The following is an 18,599-nucleotide window of genomic DNA, read 5'->3' as shown; positions in this document are numbered from 1 at the left end:
GCCCATTCCACAGAAGCCGGCTTATGTCACACAGGCTGGTCTACACAAGGGCCAAATGTCGGGCACATCACATTCGGCTGAAGCTTTCGAGTGTTATGCATATGGTTTTATCCGCTTGTCAGTATCCATTTGTCTTAGTAGATGTAATAAACTTGTGTATGGTAATGCACAAGGTGTTTCCACCTTCCTGTGTGCTTTTTGCATTTCATTGAAGGATTTCCCAGTCTTAGGAGGGCTGCACCCCAAAAAGAGGCATTGCACAACTGAAGCACTGTGAAAGAGAAAATCCCTGGATCTAGCGCTGAAGTGTTTTTAATGGAGACACTATGCTTAAGATACAAATAGGAGGTTTTTGGTTTGTTTTTTTTCTGTGTTTTTCATCCACGATTAGTGATCAGCAGAGTGATTATCAAATTTAAAGAAAATAAAATTGCCCTCATAACGTAGGATTTCAGGCTATTGCAGTATATCCAGCATAGTTTCAATATAAAGCAAGAAGACACAGCAGAGCTCATCTGAGTGCAGGAAGGTTAAAAAAGGCACATGATTTATTAAACATAAGAATGGCAATTCACAAAGGGGGGGGGGGTAAAAAGGCATGTCACAATGGTGGACTCGTTGTGTAGTCCCAGTCCAGATAGCTGGCAGTGTAGGGCGCTGCTGGTGACTCACTCGCTCTGGGATTCCGAGGGCTTTGAGCGGATCCAGCAGTCATCTCCACGTTACTGGGCGTGGGGCTGACGAGGAGATGACTGCTGGATCCACTCGGAGCCCTGGGAATTCCAGAGCGAGCAAGTCACCAGCAGTGCCCTACACCGCCAGCTATCTGGACTGGGACTACACAACAAGTCCACCATTGTGACATGCCTTTTTACTACCCCCCCCCCCCCCCCTCCCTTGTGAGTTGCCATTCTTATGTTTAATAAATCATGTGCATTTTTTCATCTACTGCACTCAGGTGAGCACTGCTGTGTCTCCCTGCTCCATATCCACAGAGCCTCTTTCTCCTTTACAACTGGCTGCACACTCTTGACCTACCTTGAACTTTTTAATCTTCCACTCCTGAACTCTCAGCAGGGTTTTAGCTACCCTCATTTACTGGACAATCTTACTAGGGGTCCCCCAGTCACCCCAAAGTACATTTTTCATATATTATATGTTGTGTATCACCATTCATAACCTATAAAGATACACATAATATTAGCGCCACTCTATACACCCCCCATAGTTTCAGTATAGTTTAAAGCTTATGAATACCTAAACAATAGCGCTCATTCAGGCTTGTCTTGAATGAAATGCCAAATATACAGCAAAGGATTTTATAGTTAGAAGTAATCTAAAAGGGCAGTGGATATTTTATGGTTCATGATTAGTCACAATAAAACTCACCCTCAGAGTACCTGTGCTGAGACAAATCCAAGCAGACAGGCATTCAATTAACTAAGAAGTTTACCTGATGCACGAAAAAATTAAAAAATAAAAACCGCCACAAATTTTTTATTTTTTTTTTGTTATACATAAAACGATAAAGGATTGAAATCTATGTCCCATTGAAGATATTTATATACACACCATGTCTCAGATTCACACAGAAAGTAAGAGGAATGCATTACAAAGTAAAGGAGTACTCTCCTTAGGCAGTTTTTAATAGAACAGGTAATCCCAGTGAAAGACTGTTCTGATGACAGCTCTAAAACTGTGAATTTGGCACCACTTTTTGTCTCTGTGACAATGTTCCCCCAAGAAAAATACAAAACAAATCTCAATCAAACCACAACCATGAGCTGAGTATTTGGCACATGGTTGCAGTGTGCACCCTTTGAATTCAATGGGCAACGTTGACAGACAGTGCTGCAGCAATAGTAAAAAAAAAAACGCCATGTGGTATGTGTACAGCCCTGGTAGGCTGCAATATTAGCATTTGGGTGGGGGCAGAGGGGAGTGGTGGTGGTTGTAAAACCCCAGCCCAGCCATCATTTTTACCAGCGCCCATGTGAAAGAGCCCTTACACAGAGCTCCATGCTGCTTTTCAGGCTGTTTCACACGGGTGGCAAGGGGGCCGTAAACCCAAGCCAAACACTCGGCTTGCTTGTATTATAAGATACACCTTGAGACGGGGAACAATAAAAAAAAAAAAAAAAACACACCAGACATGCAGGAGGCAGCAGGATTCCCTCCTGAACACCCGCCAACCCCTATTATACCACCCTCTGAAAAGTAATCCATAGCAGATCGCTTCTCAAAGGGCAGTAATGTCAACCTTAGAAATTATAATTCAAAAGTGTTTCGTTCTCAAAAAGTCTTGACTTTTTTTTTTTTTCACATCAGCAATCACTTATGAGAGACTTAACTCAGCTGAGCCATTCATTTTTGTCCCTTCTCGTTTTCGCATCATAGTGGCTGAGAGAATTTTCCTCTCTTTATTTCTTTTCTTCCTATTCTATATTCTTTATTTTTAATCTACGTCGTACATAAAATTCACTGTATCACAAAGTAAAAAAACGTCCTATTATTATCTCCCACCCTCGTCCCACCCCCAAACACAAAAAAAAACAACCCCATACACCCCCTTCCCCCCCTCTCTCGCTCCTACCACTAAATTTCCAAAAACATCATACATCTCTCCGTATTCCTAAATTCCAACCATTTTAGCCAGATCCTACAATATTTCTCCTGTGAGCCTTCCGACGAGTATATTGACTCTTCCATGGCCCTTACCCATTCCACCCTTATTATCCACTCCCTTAGCCCTGGTGTTTCCGGGTTTTTCCAAAAGCGTGGGATCAACGCTTTAGCAGCATTCAGGAGGTGCAGGACTAATGACTTACTGTATAGGGAAACCTCTTTCTCTGAATCGTGGAACAAACATGTCCATGGATTTTTATTAACCTGTTCCCCCGTTATTTGCAGGATTTCTCCCAAGACTCCCTCCCAATAAAGCTGTATTTTGGGACACCCCCACCAAAGATGCGCAAAGGTTCCTATGGCCCCACACCCCCTCCAGCAAGTAGGGGGGGGGGGGGGTCTCAGGCCCGCACTCATGCGCCCTCTGCGGCGTCATATACCACCTAGCCATTAACTTATAGGCCATTTCATATGACTGAGTGTCTCTTACCAGTAGATAGACCATTTTTAATATTTTAGACCTATGTTCCTCATCTCTCAGATGTCCTATTTCTCTTTCCCACTTCTCCAAGTGGGGAACCCTTTACTTGCTTCCCCCCTAAGTAACCTGTAGAACTTAGATATCCTGCCGTTTACACTCGAGGGGGAGCTTAGCAATTTTTCTATTGCTCTTAATTGGCCTCTTCCTCTCAAAGGTTGTGGAAGTGATTGTGAAAAGTGCTGTATCTGCGCATACCTCCATTTATCCAGTGGCTTATTTCCCCATTCCCGTGTGATTTCTGTGCAAGTGCATAATCTCTCTACTCTCATCACATCCTGTAATTGTATCACATCTTTCTTGGCCCACCTTGTAAAATATAAGTGCTCCTCCTTCCCAGGTATGAAATAATTAGTGTTCAATAGTGATATTAATGGTGAGTTATATTCCCAATGAAATCTCCTACTTAACCCATCCCAAGTCTTAAATGTGTTCCTAGGGATTAATACTGTGTCCTAACTCGCGAAGTTGTGGTGGTATCCATATCATCTTTTTCATATCCACTCTACTTTGTGTAATTTCTATATTCAACCAAAAAAGTCTTGACTTAACTGCGACATAGACTGCTTTTAGTGTGAGCCTATCACTGACCATTATGGGTATTAACAGTTTAAGGTAGATATTTTGTTTATAGTAGTTGAAATTTAAAGCCAAACTGCCATTTGAAAAATATTTCATGTAAATGTCATATCTGTCATATCTTTTCTGTCACCCATGAAGTCTGGCTGAAATACTCCCAATGTTTACATTCCTAGGTCCCGACTTATTTCCAGGACACGGCAGATGTTGGGTGCTCACCCCCAGCATTACAGGAGTGAGCATGCTTCCTGATTCAAAAGCTGCATGTGCACAATGTGCACCCTTCCACTATTACAAACACGGAGCTCAGCCGCTGCTAGATTGCACACTGCACATGAGTGCCTTTTGAATCAAAAAGTGCACTCACTCTTGCGATAATGTAGGTGAGTGCCCAACATTTGCTGTATCCAGGAAATAGGTTCAGACATAGGAATGTAAACCTTGGGAGTATTTCAGTCAGGCTCAATGGGTGACAGAAGAGACCCACAAGTATGACATTTCATTAAACAATATTTTTACAAATGGCAGTGCATTTTAAACTGCTGGGGACCCTTGTCTGCATGGATCAGTTAATTTAAAAAGGTGAACTTAGCCGCTAAATTTTACCATGAAAAACATGAAGTGGTTCCTGAAGACGTCTGACTGGCTGAAACATGTTGAGGTTGGTCTGCTTTATCGCATCATCACGACACTTCCGGTCCCAGAAATCAACCAGTATATGGCGGCTTAACAATGCTTATGGGCAGATTTCCTGGGAACTTTGCTGTTTACATCAGGTGCCAGGCTTTTAGGCACCCTTACATGTGAGCCCAATACCATGTTTTTTAATTTGGAAAAAATGTTTTAAACGTTGCTGCGCAATGAGGCTTTTTCTGTTTTTTGTATGAGAAACATCTACTCCAAACATCACTAGTACAGTACATAGAGGAATGAGGCACTCTTTATTACGTCCATTCATATGAGGAAACAACCATCTTAAACCACATCAGCGCACAGAAAATCCACAAGGACTACCCCACATGCGTGTGTGACCAAACTAGATATAGTTGGTCCACTTGGAGGGGTGAGTTCACATTTCTGTGGAGGCACAGTCTTGGGAGCACATATCAAGCACAGATTCATATCCACTTTGTAGAGCGCGAGCACTTTACTTGGGATTTGGAACTTTTATTACTTTAAGGTTATTGATGTTTGCAACAAACTATCTGCATGAGACTTTTTAGCGATTTTTTTTTCCAAAGTCGCATCGGTTTCAAATGTGAAATTTAACATTTTTGGCACTTAGCGCAGTATATTTATTTTCTTTACTAGTATCATTTTGCACTTGCAAAGTTTTATTCACTGCAGCTGTCAATTTTCATATTACTCATATCAATATTTAGATTTCTTTGGCGCTTTGGTTTTTTACTTTAGCAATTTTTTTAATTTTATTTTTTTATTTTAGATAGTCAGGGAGGGTTTTAACCCATTTTTTCACCATGCAGGTCCCATTAGAGATTTCCCTTCACTTCCTGTCCCATAGCCAAACAAGAAGGGAAAGGAAATCCCTGCAAATTAAGGGACTTCCTTGGGGACCACCCCCAGGTCACCAGAGCTAGTATCCATTTTAAGATTTCCCCTCTATTACTTTTCTGTGGACAACTCAAAATTTGGGGTTGTCTTTTACTTAACCATTTCAGCCCCCGAAGATTTGGCTGCTCAATGACCAGGCCATTTTTTGCGATACGGCACTACGTCGCTTTAACTGACAATTGCATGGTCGTGCGACGCTGTACCCAAAACAAAATAGACGTACTTTTTTCCTACAAATAGAGCTTTCTCTTGGTGTTATTTGATCACCTCTGCGGTTTTTATTTTTTGCGCTATAAACAAAACGATGAGTGACAATTTTGAAGAAGAAAAAAAAAAAACAAAACAAACACACCACACAATATCTTTTACTTTTTGCTATAATAAATATCCCACATTTAAAAAAAAATATATATATATTTTCCTCAGTTCAGGCTGATATGTATTCTTCTACATATTTTTGGTAAAAAAAAAAAATTTTTAAAATTTAAAAAATGCAATAAGCGTATATTGATAGGTGTGCGCAAAAGTTATAGCGTCTACAAAATAGAGGATTTATGGCGGCGATCTGCGATATTTTATCGGGATTGCAATATTGCGGCGGACAAATTAGACACTTTTGACACATTTTTGGGACCACTGACAATTATACAGCAATCGGTGCTTAAAAATGCAGTCATCGTGCCCGCCTCTGGCTCTGGGCACACGCTGCGGGCGCGTGCCCCTAGTGGTCAAAAGGAAAAGCGACGTAAGGCAACGTCGATTTGCCCAGCCGAGCCAACCTGCGGTGGCTGGTCCAAAAGTCGTTAAACAGAACAAATCGAGAGGGTGAATCTCCCTAATGGGGGCACAGACAGCAATAAAAACTGGCAAGTGTACTAATCCCTTTCTACTATATCCAAAACAAAAAAAAGTTATAGTTATAATTTAAGCGGTAACAGTATGACGGTAGGAAGGGAACACACACACACACACACACACACACACACACACACACCACAGATCTAACAAATCAATGTGTTCAGGTTAAGGCTATGTTCACACTGATCCGACCGGTAGTGTATTTAGGTTTTGTGCTGCCCTAGGCCTGACTAAACTCATGCACCCCCCAATTTAAATGTGACCCAGCCCTTCCTGTCAAGGCCACACCCCTTGCTGTTTAAGACCCGCCCTGAAATTTTCAAGTGGGGACACTAGTTCTGAGGGCCTGGGGGGCAATGGATTCCCTTAATTTGCATAGATGTACTCTCACTTCCTATTTGGCTATGTGGGGCAGGAAGTGAAGGGAAATCTCTGCAATGGGACAGGGATGGTAAAAAAATAAACCGACAGGAGCTATAACTCTCCCTTACGCTTTCCAAAATGAATAAAAAAGGGTTGCCTATAGTTCTACTTGAAGCACAAAATTTCTGATAATTTTATGGAGAGAACTAAGAAGATATAACCATGCCAATGGTGCAGCAGAAAACATAGCACAGTGAGGAAGGTTTGTGGTCCAGGATGATAGGACAGTCAAAATTAAAAGTGGCGACCCCCCCCCCCACCCCCAGTTGCGGAATGCCAGCCGCCCGCTAGACTTGTTTGCCTCTCAGCCCAGTCTGCCCCATAAGACTGGCGCTACACTAACAGCGCAAGCCAGCGGGGAATCTTTCCATGCTGCCCTAGGCCTGGGCCTTGTCGGCCTAGGCCAGAATACAGCGTTGGATCCGACACAGAAGTCGCACGACTTCCGATCCGACTTTGCCCTGCGACTTCAGGTCTGACTTTCATGCGATTTCAATGAACGGGATCCAATTTTGATCTGACTGAGCTGATTGCGACTTGTCCTTTGAACAAAACAATTCCTTTGGCTCTGGAATGGATGAAACTTCACGCCAAATTTATAAAAGAAAAGGAACTGCTTGAGGCCCCCCAAAATCTATACCAGACATGCCCTCAACATGGGGGGCTCTGTCAAGGGCCTCTTCCCTACAACCTTGGCCGGTGATTGTGGGGGTTTGCAGGCAGGGGGCTTATTGGAATCTGGAAGGCCCCCTTTAAAAAAAAGGGGATCACTGGATATCACCCCCCCAAGTGAATGAGTATGGGGTACAAAAAAAAAAAAAAAAAGAAAAGAAAAAAAATAAAACACTTTTTTTGACAAGTCCTTTATTAAAAATGAAGCATGTCCCCCGTTATAGCTCAAACGTCAAGAACAATGTCTTCTTTTTCCTCCTAATAACGTTGCTCCTCCGACACTGGTTCCCCTCGTTCTGTCAGCTCTGGTGTCTGTCAGTTCTTCTATAGCTACGTATGGGGCGTGGCCATCAGGTGACGTCACCCTGGAGCCCTGCCCCCTTATGACATTACAGACTGGGAAGTGAAGAAAGAGGATATCGGCAGAGGAAGCGGAGAAAGAAGACATTGTGCTTGACATTGGAGCTACGACAGGGGACATTCTTTATTTTTAATAAAGGACTTCCAAAACCGTCTTATTTTTTGTACCCCTACACTGATTTTTTTGGTGAATGTGTAGGGGTACAATGTACCCCATACTCATCCACATGAGAGGGGCATGAGCCAGGGCTCCGCTTTCTTAAAGGGGACTTCCAGAGTCCGATAAGCCCCTTGAGTTGTGGAGAAGAGGCCCTTGTCCCCCATCAACATTGCACTGACCCCCCCCCCCCCGACCTGCTGGGCTGCATGATCGGATAACGGTCTGGTATGGATTTGGGGGGCCAGGCCATTTGAGTCTGGCATGAATCTTGAAAGGGAGGGACAACACGCCGTTTTTTTAAGGGGATTTTACATTGCATACACTTGCTCTCAGAGCACAAGTCGGATCAGTTAAGATGATGACTTGGCTTGGATGCAATTTCCATTCAAATCAATAGGCTGAAATCACACCCAAGTCAGACCAAAGTAGTGCAGGCGACTTTTTCAAAGTCAGACTGACACAAGTTAGACCAGTTAAGACGGCTCTAATTGGGAACCATTGATTTTGACATGTCATTCAACTTGTGCTCTCAAAGTCGGAGTGTATGTCTGACCAGTGTGAACTGGCCCTAAAAGCCAGTTTTAAAGTTAAGCTAATTTACATATATACAGCCAAGCATGGTCTAGAATCAAATTCACATAAATTCATATTTAGAGAACCAGAATGCTCTACCATAAGAACAGACTGAAATGGTTCAGAAAGTTATGATTAGAGTTTAAAAATAAAAAATAGGTTGCACGTGTGGAAGACAGTCATTTACTAAAAGAATGCAAAGCAAAATAAGTAGGGAAGAAACAAGAAAAGTTTAACGTCACAGACTGACGCGGTTTCCGGACAGGAGGATTCCCCTCCAGGGTATATTAATCATGCTAAATGACAGAAGAGGTTTTCCAATTGTCACCTGCTTACTCACATTATAACTCACAAACTTGGTGTTGTCACAACCACCACAAATACAAATATCTCAAGGCCCAATATTGACAAATCACACTATGACGCTGATGTATATCACGGATCAGGGCACTAAATACGGATCAGGGCACTAAATACATTCATCAGCCTCTGAACAAAAGTGACAGCTGTCACAAAAGACACCCTACGTGTCTACACACACTGGCAGGGAATCCTGCAGAAGAAAAAAAAAAAATTAGATATAGACAGACAGGACTAACACAAAGATAAAAACACAGACAGATTGGAAGACTGATAGATAAAAAAGGTAAAATAAAGCTGGTCATACACTATGCAAATTTCACCAGATTCCTAATGAACCAAAAACTTTTCTCTATTGTCCACTTTGTTTACATCCTCCTGCCCATCATCCTTTGATGGAAACTTGAAGATGCCAGGTGGAAGTTTTTAATCCAAACAGCAGCTGCATCCAATCAAATGCAGCTGCTTTTCAGGTATTCCGACAGCCTCCGGTGGCAGATGCCAGAATAATAGGCACAGCGGGAGATTTGTCCATCTGCATTGCTTAGCAAGGATGGAGGAATCTGTTAGATCTTTTCCTTTGGCGCAGGGCCAGCTTAAGACAGACCCGCAGACGAGATGGCCCGACGGGACAGACAGAGCAAGAGATATGACCGATCTACAGACAAACAGAGAGAGACTGGATAGACTGAATAGATCTTACAGACAGTAGACTGATTGCTAATATGTACAAAACTGAGTTCCATTTCAAAGAAAAACAAAGTTAGTAAGATCCATTCCCATGCTGTATCCTTCAGTAAATATATAAGTTACTGAAACCTTATGTATTATATTAGAAATAAATAATCTACAACATCACTCATCTGTGGGCGGAGCCTGAATCATGACATCATCCCGCGGCCATCACTTTATGCAGTTGTCAAGCCAATATGTGTGTATACCAGCTAGGACTACTTAAGTGCTTTTTCTGTAAGTACAATACTTTTTAGCTTGTTTATTAAATAGTTGAAAAAGGAGAACACTAAATTATGTGTGTTCTGTTCCCATCTGTTATGCACATCTGAGATTATGGGGGCGGACATGCTGATAAAAGGGATACAGAGGGATAGAAAACTACACCGACTTCTTTTACATCCCCCATGGGGGAACAGCGTGTTATGACCTACTGTTGATGCAGGGGTTATAACTGTGAGGTGAGCGGCTAGTGTGCACTAAAATAACATTGGAACTTTGTTATTTAAGAAAAAAAAGTGTTATACTTACCTGCTGTGTGCAGTGGTTTTGAAAAGAGTAGTCCCAATCCTCCTCTTCTTGGGTCCCCCTTTGGCTCTCCTGGCCCTTCCCTCCTGTCGAGTGCCCCCACAGCAAGCAGCTATGGGGGTACTCGAGCCGAGCAGCAGCTCTGTGTGTCCATTCAGACACGGCGCTGCAGTTCGGCCCCACCCCTCTCTCTGAATGGCTGAGACAGCAGCTGTCAAATCAGGACGGAGAGTCTTGGACAGCCGAGGGACTTGTGGACATCGCTGGATAGAGATGGGGCTCAGGTAAGTATTAGGAGGGCCGCTACACGCAGGCAGCTTTTTATCTTAATAAATAGAATGCATTAAGATAAAAACCCTTATGACTTTACAAACACTTTAATTTTAGCTTTGTATAATGGTATCATTGAGCTCATTTAATTCAAAGTTGCGCGACACTGTTTGTTGGATTATAGTTATTTTATGGAGTGTGGTGAAAACACTTTATGGTGTTAGTAGCAATTTCACTTTAAAGTGGTTATATATATAAAAAAAAAAAAAAAAAAAAAAAAAACTTTAATATCAGGGTACTTACCTGTCCAGGGAGCCTGCGATGTCAGCACCCCAGCCGATCTACGGATTGACTCCTGGGTGCTTCCGCTGCCATTCCTGGTAAGGGAACCAGGCAGTGAAGCCTTTTGGCTTCACTGCTGGTTCCCTACTGTGCATGTGCGAAGCGTGCTGCGCATTCTAATTGGCCCAGCGGCAGGGGGCAGGAAGAGGGGGGCCGAACTTCCAGGATGCCCGTTTCCTGAAAGTGGGGAAGGGGACATGTGATAAATGGGTCCCCGTTACCTCCTGAAAGGTGCCAAATGTGACACGGGGGGGGGGGGGAGCATATAAGCGGAAGTTCCACTTTTGGGTGGAACCTCGCTTTAAGCCACTCTAACATCTCTATACGATCAGCTCTGTCTCCTAATCCTGTGTCTCCCCCCCCCCCCCCCCGTGTGTGATTTATAAAAATAAATAAATGCAGTATATACCTCATTTCAGAGCACCGCCCACGTGACCAGTCCGCTCACTCCTCTACCCGTCTGACAGCTGCAGTGGGCGGGGCTGAGATTCCCCGCTGATGTCAGTTGGGAGGGGAGGAAGAGAGGGCTGGCCGGTCATGTGAGCGCAGCTCTGAAATGAGGTATACACACACACTTTTTTTTTTTAATATATCACACGGGGGGGGGGATGAGACACAGAATTAGGAGACAGTGCTGATAGTAAAAAGATGTAGATATTATTCCAGCAGTGGTGCACTGTCACTAGCTGACAAGCAAAGGAAGAGAGAGAGCAGATGAAGGAGGCACGTAAACTGACCACGGTGTCAGGGGCTCAGCAGCCATGATACCGTGGTCAGTTTACAGGGGGGAGGGCATTCCCAGGCAGGATCAGCCAGGTATTTCAGGTGATAGAAGGGGCCAAATTACACAGCACAAGCACTGTGCTGTATAACATAAAAAAAAAAAAAAAAAAAAGAAAAAGGACAAAATCCTTTTTTTTTTGGGGGGGGGGGGGGGGAAGAGTAACAAACGCTTTATATATTCTCACAGAAAAGTTTCACTAATTCAGTGGTTCTCAATACCTGTCCTCAGAGGCCAGGTTTGCAAGATAACTGAAATACATCACAGGTGATATCATTTGCTGCTCAGTGATTGCAGTATTCTAGTCTGCATCTCCCCAAGGTAATACATAAAATCTGGCCTGTTAGTGGGTCAGGAGTTGATAACCACTACGCTAACTGAAGATTATTTGAGGGGACAGACCAGAGCAGATCGTCAGACCGGACAGGCAGAACAGATATGACAAATCTATAGACAGAGAGACACTGGATAGACCGATTAGATCTTACAGATAGACGGTTGATAGTTTTGTGCATATTAGCATAGTTCCATTTCAAAGAAAAATAAAAACTAAGATCCATTACCATACTGTATCCTTCAGTAAATATACAAGTCAGTGAAACCTTATGTATTATTATATTAGAAAGAAATACACTACTCCTCTGAATGGTGCTGGAATCAACAGGTGTGCTGTGTGTTTTGTTAGTATTTCCGGAAGATGTTGATCCTCCCAGCACACTCTGAGAGGTGACAGGACTGTCCGCAGTCCGGGGAAGGAGAGGGTCACGTGACCCAGAAGGCCTCTATCCCCGATCAGTGCAGAGGACGGTGAACTTCCCTGGGTCACAGCACTCACCTCCCCATGTTAACCCTTCCCAGCTGTCAGGGGGTGGGCACAACCTTCTGCCATTCAGAGCAAAGGACCACCCGGCCACCCATTACGCAACCCTAGAACGTGTTTCCCCTTTGTCCGACCTCTCGGCCCCCCGTCTCGGTCGGGATCACCCCGCACTTACCATTAAAGTAGGGCGGCCCGGATCCATTTTGGGAGTTGTAATTGGCGCTGGACATGGTGACTGATCAGAGCGCTCCGGAGATCGTCGACAGGCGGCCTTTGTGTGCCGGAGTCTCAGCCGCTCATGGTGACTCTTCCCGACTGTAAGCCGCCGCTGTCTGCCTGCCTGCTGTAGGCCTGCGAATATTAACGATAATGAAATTATTCAGCCCTGGAAGCTCAGGCAGCAGGAAGTGCAGAGTCCCGGCCCTGGGGCGGCCTCGCGCATGCGCGCTTAGTACACGTGGCACTTCCTGTCCGAGCTGCTGACTGGTGCCACTGTGGAGGAGAGAGGAGGACTGTTGCTCCTCACATCCTTGCTTATCATACGTGTGTCATTGGGATCTAGGCAGAGATAGGTTCGTGAAATATAGTCCATGGGACAGTAGCAGCTTTATAAGGATGCACCATATTTCGTGTCTCGGGCAGCTTTCTGCTAAGCAGTTTGATTTATGTGCAAACTATTCCAGGGCAGGGTACACTCGTGATTGCAAGTGTGTGGTGGGGAACATGGAGCTGATTGTCAGAGAGGAGTACAATGTGCAGGTGGTGAGGTACAGGACTAGTGCTAAATCGATATAATTTTATTAAGGTGGGAGAAGGTAGGTGCAGTGAGGTGGCCCTGGAGGGATGCACTCTAATTGGAGGTGGAGGAACCACTGAGAGGCGGGGGTCTAATGAAATTGGGGGGGCATAATGGAGGCTGTCAGGGAGAGAATTAACTGTGAGTAGGACTAGTGGGAAAACAAATGAATAGGAAGTAATAAAAAGTAAGTAGCTGGGGAGGACAGCAAAGTGGCAAAACACCTTGGCCAGGGGGGGGGGGATATGTTTTGGGGGAGGGGTTTCTTGGAGGTGGCTGGGAGGGTTGCCCTGTAAGGCTACATTCACATGGGCGTTTAGCCACAGTGCAAATGCCAGAATCTACTACATGTGATCACTAGCTGTGCGAACAAGCATGAATATTTGCAGTCACCAACAGTCTGTCATTCCTGGGCTTAGGCTTGGCAGTGGAAGCTATCTCCTCACAGCTGTCAAACCTAGCAGAAGAAATTTGCACCATGGCTAAACCCATTTGCGAATGTATTATATAACAAATATGCGGCGCTAAGACCAAACAATAAATAAATAGATAAAATAACTATAAAGAAAATATATATATATATATATATATATATATATATATATATATATATATTGCACAGATCTAATAAAATATATTAAATCAATATTAAACATATCCTGTAAATAAAATCCAAAACCGTGCAAATAGCATTCAATTATTTGTAATGTCCAAAATAAAGTGCAAGTGCTCCGTGTGCTGCACAATACCCTCAATAATTGTTGAATGATAATCTTTGACAATCCATCATAAAAACATAGATAAGAGTGAAGTGTACCCTCCACCAGATGTACCCTCACCTTAAGGGCTTTGTATAAAAGCATATTGTAAATGTTAACAGCTTAAGAGATCCTCCTGTAATTCCTCCTTCCTGTGATAGCTATTTGGCTCAAAAGGACAACTCCTTCCTCCTGGTTACCAGCAACCTCGTTTCACATATGTCACATGTAGAAAAAACAGAGGCTTGCAATAGTGTGATATAGTTTTTTTTTAAACATTTATTACAGCTTAAACTCCACAAGAATTACACTCACATTTCATGATAAAAAACACACCTTAATATACCCATGTGTGATGGGGTGATAGTATCACCTGAAACTGAAATCCTCGGAGCTTGATCGACTGACGTGTAAGGAACCAGGAAGTGCTGTGGCGCACAGGCTTAGGACGGGGTGAATGCCGCTGACCGGGGCTGCAGATCCCGTGTCAGGTGACACTATTACCCCATCACACATGAGTATATTAAGGCGTGTTTTTATCATGAAATGTGAGTGTAATTCTTGTGGAGTTTAAGCTGTAATAAATGTTTTAAAAAAAAACTATATTATTATTAAACAGGATTTATATAGCGCCAACAGTTTACGCAGCGCTTTACAACATGAACATTACACTATTGCAAGCCTCTGTTGTTTCTACATGTGAAATATGTGAGAGGAGGTTGCTGGTAACCAGGAGGAAGGAGTTGTCCTTTTGAGCCAAATAGCTATCACAGAAAGGAGGAATTACAGGAGGATCTCTTAAGCCGTTAACATTTACAACAGGCTTTTATACAAAGCCCTTAACCACTTGCCAACCGCCTAACACAGATATACTGCGGCAGAATGGCTAATAAAGGTTTAACCCCCTGATCACCCGGCGGGTGATACAAGTTAGGTTTTAGGGTCAGCCCAGATACCTGCTAGCACCTGTGTTTTGCCCCTCCGCCCAGCCCACCCAAGTGCAGTATTGATCACTGTCACTTACAAAACACTAAACACACATAACTGCAGCGTTTGCAGAGTCATGCCTGATCCCTGCGATCGCTAACAGTTTTTTTTGTAGCGTTTTGATACAGTCGCTAACAGTCAGGAGCTTTTTTACCTGTGAGTCTCACTAGTGTACCACTAAATTTAGAGCCCAAAATGGCAAATCGAAGGTACACTAGTGAAGAGGCCTACACGTTTCTGAGCATGACAGATAGTGAAGAGGAAGTCACTCATCTGTCAGATTCAGGCTCAGAATACGATCCTGTAGAGGACAGCGGCTCCATGACAGATAGCTCTGACGACGGAGTTGTGATCCCTGCCAAGGTCAGGCGTACCAGACCCCGAACTTCTTCTTCTGTCGTTGATGTGCAAGAACCGCAGGTCCCTCGTATGGAGCAGAGTACTAGCGCCGCTATTCCTTCTGGTGAACTGGCAAGCACCAGCGGCCTAGTACACCCTGATCGTAGTCAATCCAGCACTGCAGTATCACGTGGTGACGTAGCGAGTCCCATAAGTGCAGTTCAAGCTGGTGAGGTGGCAAGCACAAGTAGTGTCCCGCTGCCACCAAGAAGACGAATACAGGCCCATCGTGCCCATAGTGCTCTTCCTGCTGCATTCGCCAATCCTAATTGGGAACCCACCACTTCTGCAGCACCCGTACTTCCCCCATTCAATGTCCAACCCGGCATTCAGGTGGAAACAGTTGATTTCACGTCACTTGATTTCTATTCGCTGTTTTTCACGAAGATCTCTATAGATCTATTGTGGACCAAAGCAATTTGTACGCTGGTCAACACATCGCCACTATTCCCCAGTCCTCCCTTGCCAGAGATTGGAGACCAATTACGGTTTCCGAATTTAAGCTCTTTCTGGGCCTTTCCCTCAACATGGGCATAACTAAAAAGAGTGAGTTGCAGTCATATTGGTCCACTGACCCAATTCATCATATGCCCTTGTTCTCTGCCTCCATGACCAGGGCACGATACGAGCAGATCTGTCGGTTCATGCACTTCAATGAACTCTGTCGTCCTCGTGGAGACCCTGGATACGATCGGCTCTACAAAATTCGGCCCCCCACTTTTTAGTCACTTGTTTGATCAGCAGATTGGAGCATGTGGCACCGTGCGACCTAATTGCCGGGGCTTTCCCCAGCGGCTTGTAGATTCCCGTCTTAGGCTGGGGGAGAGAGCCTGCTTCAAGTGTAATAACTTGCTCGCTATGAAATGGAGGGATAATAAGAATGTTTTCGTTCTTACCTCCCTTCATGCAGACACGACGGTCCAAATTACTACGGCGACTGGTGTTGTGGAGAAACCCCTCTGTGTCCACGAATATAACCAAAATATGAGGGGTGGACCTCAACAAACAGTTGTTGGCGCCATACCTAATTGCCCGTAAGGCCAGACGCTGGTACAAGAAAGTGTTTATTTCAATTGGCTTTGCTGAACGCTCATGTGCTATACAGAACTTCAGGACGGACTGGATCCTTCCTTAAATTCCAGGAAGAGATCGTCAGAGCCCTTCTGTTTCCAGACGGTGCTCCACCTCACCTTCCCCAACCAAATGCAGTAAGCCGGCTGCATGAGAGGCATTTTCTTTATCCTCCCGAGTACCCCTACCCAACGAACCCTGCAAAAAAGATGTCGTGTCTGCAGAAAGCGCGAATATAGGCGTGACACCCGCTATTATTGTCCCTCCTGTCCTGAAAATCCTGGTCTTTGCATTGGTGAATGTTTTGAACGCTGCCAAACACTAGTTGAGTATTAGCGTAGGGTACAGCACTGCACAGACTAGCACACTTTCACAGGGTCTCCCAAGATGCCATCGCATTTTGAGAGACCCGAACCTGGAATCGGTTACAGTTACAAAAGTTACAGTTAGGCCCCTTTCACACTGGGGCGGTAGGGGGCATCGGCGGTAAAACAGCGCTATTTTTAGCGCTGTTTTACCGCGGTATTCGGCCGCTAGTGGTGCGGTTTTAACCCCCCGCTGGCGGCCGAAAAAGGGTTAAAACCCCTCGTATAGCCGCACTGTCCCATTGATTTCAATGGGCTGGAGCGGTGAATTCACCGCTCCAAAGATGCGGCTCGCAGGAGATTTTTTCTTCTCCTGCCAGCGCACCGCTTCAGTGTGAAAGCCCTCAGGCTTTCACACTGAAAAAACAGTGGAGGCTGTTTAGGGGCGGTTTGCAGGTGCTATTTTTAGCGCAATAACGCCTGCAAACCGCCCCAGTGTGAAAGGGGCCTTACAAAAAAAAGTGTAAAAAAAAAAAAAAAACACAAAATAAAATAAAAAAACAAACAATAGTTGTCGTTTTATTGTTCTCTCTCTATTGTTCTGCTCTTCTTTACTGTATTCTATTCTGCAATGTTTTATTGTTATGTTTTATCATGTTTGCTTTATAGGTATGCAATTTTTTTTATACTTTACTGTTTACTGTGTTTTACTGTTAACCATTTTTTTGTTTTCAGGTACGCCATTCAGCTGCAGAGCGGATTTATTTATCTTGACAGCAACAGCGTTTGCTCCCACGATACATAAAGCCGTGACTCCAGTGCTGTCGGAGGTGATTTCACCACCACAGTTAAAAAAAAGAGCATATATGCCAAAGCATGGGGGCAGCAGGGGCGGAGGAGCGATTTGCTCCTACCTTTTGCGGGTGGATGCCCCCATGCTTCGGCATATATATATTTTAGGCACAGGTTGCGTTAAAAAAAAAATTATTTTTTACTATGTTTTTTTTTTTTGTATTTGCTTTGCAGGTATGGTAAGTCTAATGCCCCGTACACACGATCGGACATTGATCGGACATTCCGACAACAAAATCCATGGATTTTTTCCAACGGATGTTGGCTCAAACTTGTTTTGCGTACACACGGTCGCACAAAGTTGTCGGAATTTCCGATCGCCAAGAACGCGGTCACGTACACCACGTATGACGAGACTATAAAAGGGCAGTTCAGAACCAAGCGCGACACCCTTTGGGCTCCTTTTGCTAATCTCGTGTTAGTAAAAGTTTGGTGAGAGACGATTTGCGCTTTTTCAGACTCGTGGTTTTCAGATCGTTTTCTGCTGTTCAGTTTGTGCTTGTGGGTTTGTATCTGCTCTTCAGTGCGTGCAAGCAAGCTACGCGTGACTTTGTCATTGTGTTCTTGTTCGTTCGTTACTGTTTTTCAGGTCGCTCTTCACAGGCCTTGCTGTTCTTCAGTGCGTTCTGTTACTTCGTTCTGAGCAGCCGACCGTTTTCTAGCCATGTTGCGTATATGTACTCCTCGTAGAATTCGTGCTGTGCGGGAGCTTGGTGTTGGGGTCCTGACCTTGACACAAGTCCAGTCCATGAACAGGGTGGGGAGGAGTTCATGGACCAAGAATTGGTTGCTTCAGCGTGACCAGTTCTGTCATATGCCTTTGCTCCGTGAGATCCGTGAGAATAATCCTGATGATTTCAGGAACTTTCTCTGGATGACGGACCCCGTATTTCACTGTTTGTTGGCTGTGCTGACCCCTTATATTAGCAGGCAGGATACCTGCATGAGGCAAGCCATCACTCTGGAGCAGAGGCTTGTCGCCACCCTGCGGGGAGAAGCCTGCAGGACTTGAAGTTCTCGACAGGCATCTCCCCCCAGAGACCATTATCCCAGAGACCTGTTCTGCCATCATTCAGGTCCTGCAGAAGGAGTATATTAAGGTAAGATTTTTATCCTTTAATATCACATTTTATTGTATTTAATGTTTGCTAATTTATTGTATTTCTTTCCTCATCCCTAATTACCATATTTGTAATATGCTGGGAATGTCCCCTTTGTCCTCATGCATGCTGGATTTT

General features: G+C 44.3%; 1 protein-coding gene across 2 annotated transcripts in view; it reads right to left on the bottom strand.

Annotated features, from left to right (window-relative positions):
* Positions 1-12,654, bottom strand: part of SEC24A (SEC24 homolog A, COPII coat complex component) — a 233,736-nt gene extending 221,082 nt beyond the window's left edge. For both annotated transcript variants that reach the window (XM_073620800.1, XM_073620802.1), the window contains exon 1: positions 12,369-12,654. In XM_073620800.1, the coding sequence (XP_073476901.1) occupies positions 12,369-12,423 (55 nt within the window). In that variant the 5' untranslated portion in view covers positions 12,424-12,654. The remainder of the gene's footprint in view (positions 1-12,368) is intronic.
* Positions 12,655-18,599: the final 5,945 nt, after the last annotated feature.

Source organism: Aquarana catesbeiana, linkage group LG03 (genome assembly GCF_042186555.1).
Source record: "Aquarana catesbeiana isolate 2022-GZ linkage group LG03, ASM4218655v1, whole genome shotgun sequence".
Taxonomy (NCBI): Eukaryota; Metazoa; Chordata; class Amphibia; order Anura; family Ranidae; genus Aquarana; species Aquarana catesbeiana.
The sequence above is the reverse complement of the archived record's forward strand: the minus strand, read 5'-3'. Positions and strand labels throughout refer to the sequence as shown.